General features: G+C 42.9%; 1 protein-coding gene across 2 annotated transcripts; it reads right to left on the minus strand.

The window, feature by feature from the left end:
- Window positions 1-3,522: 3,522 nt before the first annotated feature.
- LOC124686296 (syntaxin-51-like) lies at window positions 3,523-5,956 on the minus strand. Of its 2 annotated transcripts, XR_006997778.1 has the most exons (7): window positions 5,763-5,920; window positions 5,051-5,152; window positions 4,790-4,893; window positions 4,053-4,153; window positions 3,931-3,975; window positions 3,615-3,802; window positions 3,523-3,575 (listed from the first exon to the last, which is right to left on the minus strand). XR_006997778.1 is itself a non-coding variant. In XM_047220266.1 (6 exons), exons 1-6 carry the CDS (start codon window positions 5,903-5,905, stop codon window positions 3,671-3,673), a joined length of 627 nt encoding a protein of 208 aa, XP_047076222.1. In that variant the 5' UTR covers window positions 5,906-5,956; the 3' UTR covers window positions 3,553-3,670. The 2 variants fall into 2 exon arrangements, 1 of the variants encoding a protein (XP_047076222.1); XM_047220266.1 differs by having other exon boundaries at window positions 3,553-3,802; window positions 5,763-5,956.
- Between the last annotated feature and the right edge of the window lie 7,692 nt (window positions 5,957-13,648).

A 13,648-nucleotide genomic window follows, 5' to 3' on the forward strand; every position in this document is an offset into this window, starting at 1 on the left:
ACCGCAGACACGCTGGCTTACCACAACAAGGAGGCCAAGGACGACACAGACGACTATGTCGTCTGCATCTTCCACGACTGGCAGACGACCATTGAAGGAACATCTCTCTAACTTTATAGTTTTGTGTGTTTGATGACAACATGTGTGATACATTAATGTGCATTGATATGGTGCGGAACTTATTAGTGATCGAATTCGTGTTGAGAAGCAAGAAAAAGGAAGCACGAAAATTGCCCCAGGCCAGATAATCCGGGGCCGGATATTTGTAGAATATCCGCCCCCTGAAAATCGGCTACCCCCTCGGATATTTGGCTGGATATTTTGCCTGGCCCCGGATATTCGGGGGGGGGGGGGGGATTATCCGGCCCTTATTTAGGCTGGAATATCCGGCCTCAGATTTCGGCAACGGCTTGATTTTCTTGGGGGTATAACTACCCCCTTCTTCCTCAAGCTCACATTGCTCACTCTATCACAAGTTCATCCACCATTGTTGAGCCACAAGAAAGCACAAGATTCACTTGATCTCCTCCTCCAACCATCCAAAGCTCTTGATCTTTGGAGAATCGAAGGAGAAGACCCCAATCTACATCTCCACCGAAGTGATTACATTTCCCCCTCATTTGCTTGAGGGCCCACTTGCTAGTGTTCCATTTGGAAACCCTAGTTGTTTGTGGTTGATTTGTTCTTGTTCTTATTCTTGTTGTGTTGTTACAGATATTGGGAGCCAATTCGGTTGTGGATGTGTGCCCCAACAACTTTGTAAAGGCCCGGTTTCCGTCTTGAGGAAATCCCTTAGTGGACAAGTGAGCTAGGCCTTTGTGGCGTTGCTCACCGAAGAACTTGGTGAGGCCTTCGTGGCGTTAGTTAGGCCTTTGTGGCGACCACACCCCTCCAAACGTAGACATACTTCCCCTCAAAAGGAAGGAACTACGGGGAATCATCCATGTGTCTCTGCGTGCTCCACTCTCGGTTACCTCTATCCTTGATTGCACTATTATATCTTGTCTTACTATATCTTGCTTAGTTGTAAACCTTGTCATCTAGGGAAATTCACATAGTTGCATATCTAGAGAATTTACCTTTGTGTCAAGTCTAAATTGAAAAAGAACAACTAAAATTTGGTAGCACCTAATCACACCCCCTCTAGGTGCGGCGTACGATCCTTTCAATTCGTATCAGAGCATCGGCTCTTATTTCGGGCTTAACCGCCTAAGAGTATGCCGGACGATGAGACTTCAGAAGGGGCCGCAAAGTCGGCTTCCATGGAAGATCTCAAGTCTATGGAAACATCCTTGAGATCCTCCATGGAAGCTAGTATGGAAAATATGAAGAAATATTTTTCGGAGCTTCTAAAACCGGTCCCTCCCGTCATTTCCGTCACAAAGGAAAAAAGAAAATGACTCTTTAGTAGAGGGAGATGCTTCGGGCTCACCGTCTACTACAAAGCACTTGGATGGTGAAAACTTAGACAGAATTAAAACTACTAATGCTTCTCCTAAAGCGGGTGTTGGTGAGAGCTACAATGTCGTTCCTTGGCACTCTCCCGATCCCCCGGTTCCCCACCCTCATATAAACAATAGGGGTGATCCACCTAAGTTTAATGTTGAGGATTTTAATAGGTGGCAATTTAAGTTTCACTCTCACGTGTGCAGTGCCTCCAATGAGCTTTGGAGAATCATTATTGAGGGTACAAGCCTTTCCACCCCGACAAATTGAATAGAAGAGAAGAGGTTGATCGCCAACTCAACTCTGTCGCCTTGAACATGATTCATCAAGCTGTGGGGTCAAGGACTTGGCTTATATTCGGAACTTCACCACCGCGAAGGAAGCTTGGGATGGATTGTCCGAAATCTTTGTGGGAAGTGAAAGCATGAAGAGAAACAAATATATATAGTGCTCTTCGGAATCAAGTTGAAGGGTTCATGAGGTTGCCACATGAAGATCATCACGAGATGTATAGAAGGCTTATATCCATTGCCGATGCCTTCCGTGTAGCGACCCCGGAGGTCGGGACTAGACAAACCCAGATCTCCATCGGCCTAACCTAGATCTCTAGGGTCTACAGGGTGAGAATCAGTAACACACCAGTGACTCTACGACTCGAAGAAGTAATACAAGCTCATAACTGAGCAAAAGAATCAAAGTACTACAAGCAGAGGTCACTGACATGACATTTCATCAACCAACGGAAGCAAAAGGCCTAAGAGGCCATGAGCATAACGGCGATGTTCCAGCCCATAGATTTCAGGCTGTCACCTGGGAATCCCAAGCTACTCATCGATGTCGACCTAGAAATCACCATTTGTTGGAGCGACTTCGTCTGAAACAAAGCATGCAAAGTTGAGTATAGTGACTCAGTAAGACTTAGTACCACCATCATTTTCTTTCTAGACAAGACGGGACAAGAAAAGGATCCAAAATAACGCGAATCCATCAAAGAGATATATCTTAACTAGGAATACCAAACAAAGACTTTGAAACGGAGGGAGCATACCTTCACATATTTTGGACATTTAGGTGACAGGAGATACAAGTAAGTCCATACAGCCCAACAACTCCATGCCACCTTTACAAATGCATGCATGTACCCCATCAGCATCGAGTTCAACACAAATCCAAGTGATTACAGGCAAACGAAAGATTGATTTTGTGCTTACAGCTAGTAGCTAGTGGGGGATTACACTAGAAACTCGCCTAAACTTCACTCCCTACCTTCCATGTGGAGATGATAAGCCCCCGCTTCTGGTTAAAAAGCCCAAAGATGAAAGTCTAGGCCCGAACCTAGCCCAACCATCGGGCCAAGAATTCAGGGTCGAGCCCAGCCTAAAGTCTGAAAAAAGCTCGTATGGCCCAAGCTTCATTAAATCGCTTATTTTGCAGGCCCAAGGCCCAGCCCTACATTCAGGCTAAATATGCAGGGCCAAGCCTAGTCCAATGTGCAAACTTGGCCCAGGATTTTCGGGCCAGGCCATGCTGGCCAGTGGCGGTGGCATCGAGGGGAGCAGGACATGTATAGTTGCCTGGATGGCTACAGTTTGGCCTCGCCTCGTGAGTTGCAAAAAGCTAAAAGAAATTATCATGGTCTTTGGACGAAAATGGTGAATGGAACCTGGGTACGTGCGCACCCGTTTACGAAAAGTTCAAAAAAATACTATGTAAAAGTTTCCAAAAAATATGAAGTAAATTTTTGCATGTAGATATTATGTTGGTACTTACTCATGTGTGTTTTCACGGAAAAATACCATTGTGTGTGACCTACACAAAAATGACAAAATGATCCAAAGACCCGACAAAATGTGAATAGTACAAATTCCTGTTCACTATTCTTATTTGGACATTTTGTCATTTTTATACAGGCCACACACAATGGTATTTTTTCGTGAAAACTCACACGAGTAAGTATCAACATAATATGTACATGCAATATTTTACTTCACATTTTTTGGAAACTTTTAAATAGCATTTTTTTTGAACTTTTCGTAAACGGGTGCGCGCGTACCCAGGTTCCTATCCTCCGGGTCGGGTCTTTGGATCATTATCACTAAGTTAAAATTATCGCGTGCAACACACATATATTTGCCAATTCCACTGAAAACAGAGGCAAAGCGACGATAATCATATTAGCTTTGAAAGTCTGTACATCTGACACTGGTTTGAGTTTTGGCAAAGGTTACAGGTACTTCATCAGAAGCCAGACAATGACCACAAGCATCACTATAGCGACCACAGAAAGCAGCAGGGACATGCAGGAGCAGCCACCTTTGGCGCGCTTGTTCAGAACCGCAAGCCTCTTTTGCACACGCTGTATGAGAAAGGTTTTGCATCAAAATTCAGTTCGTGTAAAGCTTGAAACTATTAATAAAAAACAGCAATAAAACTTTATTTGAGATCTAAGGATAAGGCATGGAACAGATTGTTTGAAATGCCAACCTGGAGGCGCGAGTTTGTACCATCAACATGATCATCTAAGTCTTCCTGCATCATGAAGATAGGGCAGTGATTATCCAGTCTAAAGAACAAATACAGATATGGTTTCGTAGTAAGAGACTAACAATCAGTCTTGTATGCAGGGTAAGTTCTTCGTTCACTGCTAGTGCAATGTGTTTTGTGCTCAGCACCGTCTCTTCCAGCCTCTCAAGACCCTCATCTTGTTCTGCAAATTGTCAGGTCAGACAGGGTCACTGAATTAGGCAATTGACAATTGGTCATCACTTTGTAAATGCTAGTTTGTGGCCAGCAGTAGATATACAGGCATACGTAGTATATAACAAACTTAAGGAAACAACCACATTAAATATGTACTGTGCTAGCTAATCGCACAATTTCAGTAAAACTAGAATGTTAAAAAGGTTTTCGAAAACAAAGTGACTGCATGAATACTATAGAGAGACTGGGATACATGCAACAACTACTGGTGATTTCTGAGTTCTGAATTTCTGTATGCTTGCCACCTGAAACAGGCTAACTGTGTTATCATGCCACTGAAATGGTGAGGAATGCATTTGGCATGCCCACTGTGAGGCGCAGGAGGAATGGCAATGTTTAGTTTAACTGTTTGATCAGACATAATCGCTTCTCTTGGATACACTCAACAAAAATGAAAAAAAACTTCCTCCTTTATTATTTTGACAAACTCAACACCACCACTAAACACCAACAACATTTGGGTATTGTCGAGGGCGATGGAAATGGAAGGCAACAGACCAGCCATCACATCCAGCTATCCCTTTGATATCATCAGAGCACTTCATTGTCACAGCGGCATGAATAATAGGTCATACATCAGTACCTTTTATGATTTGCCTCTGAAGGCCAACAATCCCTTGGTTATCCAACCCTGCCACTCTGCTTATGTCATCAGCAGTTTTCTTAGTCTGACCGAGCAAATCCTCCCTAAATTTTGAAAGCACATATGTGAAACATTAATTATCATTCTGAAATTCATTAATATGCATCTGAACAAACTTTATAACAAGATAAAGAATTGACGAGCCTTCTTTATAAAAGGATTAATCACGGTGATGGTGGATACCAAAATGCAGAAACCCACCTGTTGGCAAATGTCGACATGTTGAAACTTTCCCCCATCTGTTTCGCTCTAGATTTCAAACTTGAAAGCATGTCCTGGCGCTTACGCAACTCCTTGTCAGTGCTGCACAACATTGTAAGGATCACTTATATATCAGTGGATTTTTTTTATAACCAAAGCTTTCAAAAGGTATCCAGAGAAGTTATTGTATAGAGGCATATGTACAAAAGATATCTCGTTATCATGCAGCAGAACTCATTGTGATAAGCGGAAAATTTTGTACTAGTGTCATCACAAGAGTAACCAGGGTAAACTACTCCAAATGTTATCTCCAAAGAAATGAATCACGAAACATGGATGTATTTAGTGCTGCGAATAAGAGATACGATGATCTCCTTTCTCACTTCAGCAGCTCTAATTTATTTCCTCTTCGTAACTACTCTCTCTCTCACACACACACAGGTAATGCACCGTGGGTGAATCGTCCACATGCCAATTCAAAACTAGTTGAATTTCAACTCTAGGAGGATGCGCCGAACAAGGTATCCGCATCATCATGCTATTTTTTCCGGTTTTCGCTGACAATTGGTGGAGGAAATTGCAGGAGGTGACTTAAACTAGGAGCAGCAGACGCAGCACACCCCAATCCGAAACATTCCAACCCGCGACCTATCTAGTTGCAGCGATATACGTCGAAACATGGGTACAAGTAATGCTACGAGCAAACACATACATGGATTTGGGAGGAGCCCTGGCGAGCAGCCCGTCGAGGCTCTCGAGCCTGGTCCCGAGGATGGTGATCTTCCTCCGGATGGCCGACGCGTGCCGCGTGGCCTCCGGGCCGGACTGCGGGAGCGCCCCTCGCTCGGCGACCATGGACCCCACGTCGTCGGCCAGCCGCGCCGCCTCGCCGTACTCCCGCGCCCACGGATCCGCCATCGGCGGGAGGGAAATGGACCCTATCGTCGGGCGGGGCGGCCGGAGCGGGGACTCGGGGAGGATCGGTGGGCCTGGTCGGGTTCGATTCCGCTGCGTCGCCGGCGCCGGCTGGTTGCTTCGCGACGCGACGCTTCTTCCGGCGAGGATGGCGTGTGGATTGGTTGGTGGTGGTTTCTTCTCGGTGGGTTTGGTTTGGTTGACGAAGCGTAGCTGCGGGGAAGAAGGGATTAGACCGACCGGATTATTTAGCAACTTAATTGTGGATCAGTTTAAGATCAGATTAAAAAGGTTTTTTTTTAGAATTATCAGATTAAAAAGATGACTATGCCAAACCTATTCTGGGCCAATTCATACTTCGGCCTGGGCCTGAACAACTACTTTAGGCCTGTACAGCTTAATGGAGAGAAAAATAATTTGCGCTCTTTGTCTCAAAAGAAACAAAATTACCCCTCTCTCTTCTACACTACTTAAAAAGGAGGAACATGTTCCCTATTCTGCCTACTCCTCACTACTACCAGTTTTGGTCGTCACCCCCTCTCCAGCAATCACCTACATAGGCCGCACCAAGTGGGCCGCTCCAGAAATCTCGTCCAAAAATCAATCTCAACCAGAATCTCGACCAGAATCAATCTCGCCCAGAATCTCGCCCAGAATTAATCTCGTCCCAGAAGGAATGCAACCTCGCCGCAGAAGGTATGTAATCACGCCCCAGTCAAACTCGCCCCAAAATCAATCTCATCCCACTATGCAAATATTCAGTGAATTCAATAGTATCTCGGTCAGCTGAAATTAACTCACCAGCTATGGTAACTAAATCACCTCACGCTATAGTTTCTCGGCAGACTGAAATTAACTCCCCATCGATCACGCTATGGTATTTAAAACATTTCCCAATTTCGCCCCAAGCACCCGTTATGGTAATGGTAATTATAACATTGCCCTTAATACTTGAAAAGTATAAATAACCTGAAGCATTTTTCAACCTGCTCATTCTCCTCAAACAAACTAGCAAGGGACGTCTCAAGGAGGATCATCATCGAAATTCAGGTTCAGATAGTTCAGGTATGTAATCACTAGCTGATGCACCATCACCCTCTTCCCTCCCGAATCAGCCATGTTTTTTTCTGGAATACTTTTGAAGGATTAGAGAATGTAAAGTTAGTCACCAATACAATACAGAGATACATAGATTTTGCAATGGTAAATACATCAGTACATCAACTATGTACAACTGCAGCCATCACAGATTCGTATATAATTTATGTTAAGAAGTACCAATTGTCGTTAAGATTTCCTAAGCCATGAACTGCAAGCAAGTACCTGGTGAAGACAATTGTCTTATCACCAACTTGTATGTCTATCGTTATATTTGAATTCATGCCTTGCTGGTTTTGGAGGGACAATTATATTGCATAGGATTATAACTCAGGGTACCTTGCAGTCTTGTTATGCAAACATCTGTTAGAATGTTACGTAGTGCATATTGATTAGGGCAAACTGATCTGGTTTGCTGCAGATTAATTAGGGCTTAACCAGGTGTCGAGTTTATTATTTGCAGTAAAAGCTTTTGTACTCATCAGTCGTATGGTCTGAGAACTTAGAAATTCTTCTACTCATTTTCTTCGTGTATGTCTCAACAGAAATAAGGCAATGCGCACAAAAGGCAATGAATATAAAATTCATTGTTAAAAGCAATAGTGTTGTTGATGCACATCAGTACATACCAGTTAAATAAGGCAATAAATTGTTATTTTTAACTGTGATTAATAACTTTGTGGTTTGTTTCATAGAGAAATATGGGTTCAGAGCTCTAAGCCGTATCCAATTGGTATAAGTCTTAAACAACTGCAGGACTTGCTAAAGGATACTAATGGTATAGACACTGATTGTTTACGGATACAAATTATCATATTATGGATCTCAGGTTTTATGTAAGTATTGATGTTTAAATTCATCTTATATGGTAACCACATGTCATGTTTTAAGTAACTCTAATAATTCTACTCTCGTCTCAGACCATAGTGACCGACTCCACAAGAAACCCAAAGCAACATCTACTGTTTGACACTAAGCACGAGATCATGGCAAAGATGTGTGACTGCTGGCCAGGGATGGAGTTCTATGTGTCAGCCTGCAACTCGGTAAGACTGTTTTTCTAAATATAAAATGGGGCGCTGTTTCATACATGGTAATAATTCATAATTCAATTTTATGCAGATTTTTATACCATATCGTAGATGTGGACAATGCTACATGCTATTTGTGTTTAACCTGGATGAACAAACCGTTACTCTACTTGATCCCTGCACCGGACATGTCTAAACAAAGACTTCATGATTACTATGTAAGCAAGCTGAAAGAAATATCATTCTACCTAAACATTGCTCTTCAAGACGCAATTAAAGGCTCGAACGATGACGTCTTCTATTGGCGTCGCATCACACCATGTCGGTTGCCAATGAACCATGACAGGTTAGATCGATGGCATTATATGTAGTTTTTTAGATCTTGTCTACAATTTAGCTAACAACAACGTGTACTTTCTATATAGCCGCATGTCCGGATTTTTGGTTCTAACATATATGCGTTGGTGGAATGGTAAAGAAGTTGTCCGAGCAAATGGCAAGGTGGGTATCGAATTAAAATCTATCTGTAAGTTTGACCTTTTCTGTAGTATTGATGTGTAATCCATGTGCAGGTTGGTTACGCCCTACGGAACAAAGCGGTTGTACACATGCTTTCGTACAAGAACAACGAGTGTGAAGCCAACGATTCCGCAATTTGTTAGATATTTGGTCACCATAGTTTGGTCAGATTTTTTTCTTTGAAAAGTTGCTGGTTCAGCTATTGTGATGTCCTAAATCATGATGTCCGAACAAGAGTAATGCTATTATCAGTACCATAACTACGATTTTGTAGTACATCCTTGTACATAGTCTTGGGCACAGTACAAGCATGAGATACTTTGCGCTTGTACTTTTAGTAATCACTATGCTATCTTTTAAAATTTATGCATATCAGTTCCATTGTGGTAATCATGTGAGAATCCGAATTAGCTAAGATCTTATTAGGTTCTGCTGCGCTATAAATGGCCCTATGCAACCAGATGAAACTAAATAATGCGCCTTGTTCCCATTGACTCTTCTCAAATACTTGTTCCTTTAAGTCAAATACATAATGATCTAGGTAGTTATATTGCATGGTAGTTAGACCAGACAAGAAAGCAAGGAGAACCACAAATTGAGTTCCAGCAAAGTAGTAACATGTATACATTGTAGTCTGTGGATATTTTTGACTGACTATGCGAACCTTCTTTTTCCAAGTAGCACTTAGAGCTTGATCAAATTTTGGTTCTCCTCACAGTATAACTTTTTGTGAGAGGCAGAACCTATTTATTCAAAAACTTCAAATAAAACTTTGTAATTTCTGTTGCATGGCAGAACCTGAGTTGGAAAATAAAGGAACTACCATAGAAAGTATAAAGTTGCACGTATGAATGGAAGAATGAAAAATGACAGTTAATCATCATAAGTAAGAAAGTACCTGAAGATAAATACTGGTATTTGGATTTTCATTGCATACTCATGGTAGACAGAAGATACTGATGGAACAGTTACCTACACAAAACAAAGCTTCATCTGAATATACAACAAATGTAAAACAAAACTCCCTAAACTATCATTTTCCGGCAATTCTCATCCCACGCCAAACAAAGGAATGGGACTAAATATCATTTTCCCTCATCAATTCCTTCTTCACTCCCTAAACTAAACTCCCATTACCCTTCCTTAAGTTTGCCAAACACGCTGTTGATGGTAGTCTTTTGAAGAGGGGGGCAGATATACATTGGGGGATGCTTAAACTTGGCATGCAAATTTCCTTATTTCCTTAACAAAAAAGTTCACAATGAAGTTTCAAAATTTCCAAACAAATAGCATATGTGGAGGAAGTACTCAAGATCTCTTCCTGTATCAATATAAGGAAATATTTTGCAATCGCCTACCAAATACCAATCATGTGCCAATTGTGATCTCCTACCAAATACCAATCATGCACCAATATAAATAGGCATTACCTATTATTCTCCTTGCTGATCAATCTTCCCGAGCGGCATCAATCCAACAGCACCACGAAATCACGAATTCTCGTCGACAACAAGGTATGAACTGAGGCCAAACAACACCGCCAGCGCTCCCTCCAATCCTTTCGGAACCCTGGGATCTTCGACGGCACTGCGCCATCGGTGAACCCTGGCTCAACCGTGCATGTGCGGGGGGAGGACCGGTCCATCACGAGGGAGCCAGCGGCCGTGCGAGGGAGACGGGGGCGGGGACGCGCGAGCGAAGCTGGGGCCATCGGCCGCGCGAGGGAGCCGGGGGCAGGGGCGCGCGAGCGAAGCTGGGGCCAGCGGCCGCGTGAGGGAGACGGGGGCAGGGGGCGCGCGAGGGAGCCGGTGGGCGGCGGCGCGCAAGCCAAGCTGGGGGCTAGAGGCGGCAGCGCGAGCCAAGCTGGGCAGCGGCGGCGTCAGTAGCCGGCAGCGCGAGCGAAGCTGGCGGCGGTGGCGGCGTCTGTAGCCGGCAGTGAGCAAATGGGGCTGATGGGGAATTTTTTCTTGATTGGAAGTGGACGGGGAAGTTGAGACATGGGAGAACGAAAGAATTTAGCTTCCGAGCGTTTTCCAGTTTCTCAGCTTATGTGCGCCTGAGTTAAATTTTTATCTCCAGCTCTCCAATTTTTCACTGCATGTTAGAAAACTGAGCAGCAAATAGATCGAGAAAGATAGTATGGCTGGACTTCTTTAACTGTATTTAAACCGTGGGAGAGAATTATATTTTTTTCCATTCCATATACATGCTTGTATGACTTTATTTCATTTTTTATTTCTTTTTTATATTATGGCTGGGATGGACACTGATATTGTTGATGCAGGGGAACTCCGCGCTTCGTCATCCACCATCAATTCCATCGCGCGGTAGCTAGGACTGTGTCGGCGACAGGGTGATCTCGATGCGTTGCTTCCGTTCCATCCTCGGCTCTCCCTTCCTCCATCAACTTTGGTCACCCTGGTATGTCTCGGGATATTTTAGGTCTCTTAAATTTCGCCTATAAAATATGCTAATTTTGGACTGAACTTTCGAAGCCAGGAGAGAAGCCCTGAATTATTCCACCGGTGACATGTTCTAGGTCTACAAAGCTTCGGTTTCTGTTGCGCTCACCTAGATCTTCACCGCGTCATGGATCTAGGGTTCAGCATACCGTCCGGTAGGACATGTTCTATTAACCTGCTAGATTACCACTTCTCCTATTTATCCAAATATTATGGCTTGCTACATTTTATCTATCGATTCCATCATTCTATTTGTAGATGCTTTTTTTTTCTAAATGGTTGGAGGCGGATAACTGTGATGTTAAACATACAATTGAACCTATATGTTTTCTCAGTAGACTAGAAGAGTAAAGAAGAACCTGAAAAATTACATGTTCGTGACAGAGAATGGAATTGATTTCGCGGTTGATCAATTCAGAGCGTTCCTCTCATCATACCTCCATCTCAACTATGAATTTGAGCTAATTAAAATTGACATCAATAGATTCATTCTCACCTTGGATACTCATATGCCAACTGATTATGCATGTGTTGTACTAGAGGAGAGCAAGATGCTTCTCTTTGCTGGGTCAGACATAATTTGTTACTCTACAGATGATTACGCAGAAGGGTACTTCGGTGGAAACCCCACAGATTATGACCTAAATGATGAAGTTGCGGACATCTACATTGAGGTATATATGCATGCTTTGCCGCTTCATCTTGGGACGATCAAGGCCATTGAGCGCATCTTGCTACGTTATTGTGTTGTTCATACTGTTGATGATGATTGCCTTTCTTCAAAGAGGCTTGATTGCATCAGTTGTGCCTGTTGGGTTTAGAGAGGAGTCATATTCCCTAAATTTATCGTCATTAGAGTTACTAGCAAGTTCTCACAGAATTCAACAGTGCTCTGAAGCATGGAACAAAAACATGTTCAGACATAATGTGTTGCTATCACAATCAAAATAATAGGATATCCTCACCCCACCCCAAAGTATCAACTACAAAATGACACATTCTTTTTTTCAAGAGCTGGCTATCGGGTTGGGTGTTGCTTCCAAAGAGATGTTGATGTTTGTGGGTCTCGAATCGCAGAACTACATGAATCTATCTTGCTAAGGCCTAGACGGTACAAGAAATTGTTGTAGGGTTACAATCAACGGCACTGTATATTAGTGGTAAACTAAACGTGCAATCTATTAGTGTTCAGGGCTTCATAGCACAATCCATAGGCCCTCCTTTTCCTCAGCTTTTGTAAGAAACTTTAGGAGTTGGCAACGATATCATCCTCTGTTCACATCATTTTTCTTGGTTTCCATGGTCATCCTCCTTTGGAGCGGTCAAGGAATCGCTGCCAAATAATTTAGCATCCGCACCACCGGCTTGCCGACGGAGTTTTTTACCCTAACTATTATTGAAGATTTGCTAAGCCCCTTTTATATGTTTGACACAGAAGGCTACGATTTGGGATTTTCTCCGGATATTCATGAATATCAAAGTGTTGTTTAGACTAATCAGAAAAGAAGTATTCCTTCAGTTATACATGTGTTTGCAACATCCACCTTTTGTGAGACAATAATACATCCAAAACGAGAGGTTGTTGAGTTGACAGTTACGACAGCCCAGAACACGAACACATGTGTGGGAATTACCGCAGAAGAGTAACAAGAAGACCTAGAACTTGAACCATGGAGGTGCACGACAATGCTATCTTGCTATTGTGTTTTGTATTATCATATCGTAGTACATTATAATACCCCCTCCCCGATTTGATTTAAATTTCCATACTGAGTTGTAAATTATATATGTGCATTGATAAATAAAATTTGAGGACCCGTGGCAACGCACGGGCATTTGTACTAGTCCATAAAAAAAGGAATGATTTGCCCTCTCCAGTGTCGCCTCAGGAATACATTACCTCCTTAGGCTTCAAGTTTTTTTTAAACACATCAACTAGATAAATTTTTGCTAACGTTATCTCCATCGATGCCTCCAGTAGATCCCCAATAAGGTCATTGGGGCTGCAACCACGAAACGGGCTCAACGCTTCCCCAATAGACTACAGTAGCAGGCACCGCCCAATACTATGCTCGTCACTCTCGCACCAACCTCGGGACCACGTGAGAGTGGCTACACACGTGCCACGTCGGATACCGGATACTAACAAGCGAATATCGCATGGCATCGTCCCAGCCATTGCACGTGCCCTAGCTCATCACTTAGTGCACTCGTCTCTTCTCCCACCCCGCGAATCGACCGCCAAATCACCTTTGCCGTCCTCCTTTCGATGCGTCGATAGTTTGCCACCGTCTACGGATCTTGTCGTCGGCAGCTTGTACCACTCCACCATCGATGTCTTTGTTGTCGTTGTTGTCCAATAATTAAAGTTTTTTAATTATGATTGTTCTTGTAGAACAATTTTTTTAAAACATAATTAAAGATTCGACAATTTAAATCTGTTTCTGCCTATTTATTGAAATTATTCCAATTGTACAAGAAAATCCTTGCATAAGTATATTGTATAAGCACTTATGCAAAGTATATATATTTGTGACTTTGATACTTTTCAACAATGAATGCAATAAACGCCG

This window comes from Lolium rigidum, chromosome 2, assembly GCF_022539505.1.
Source record: "Lolium rigidum isolate FL_2022 chromosome 2, APGP_CSIRO_Lrig_0.1, whole genome shotgun sequence".
Classification (NCBI taxonomy): Eukaryota; Viridiplantae; Streptophyta; class Magnoliopsida; order Poales; family Poaceae; genus Lolium; species Lolium rigidum.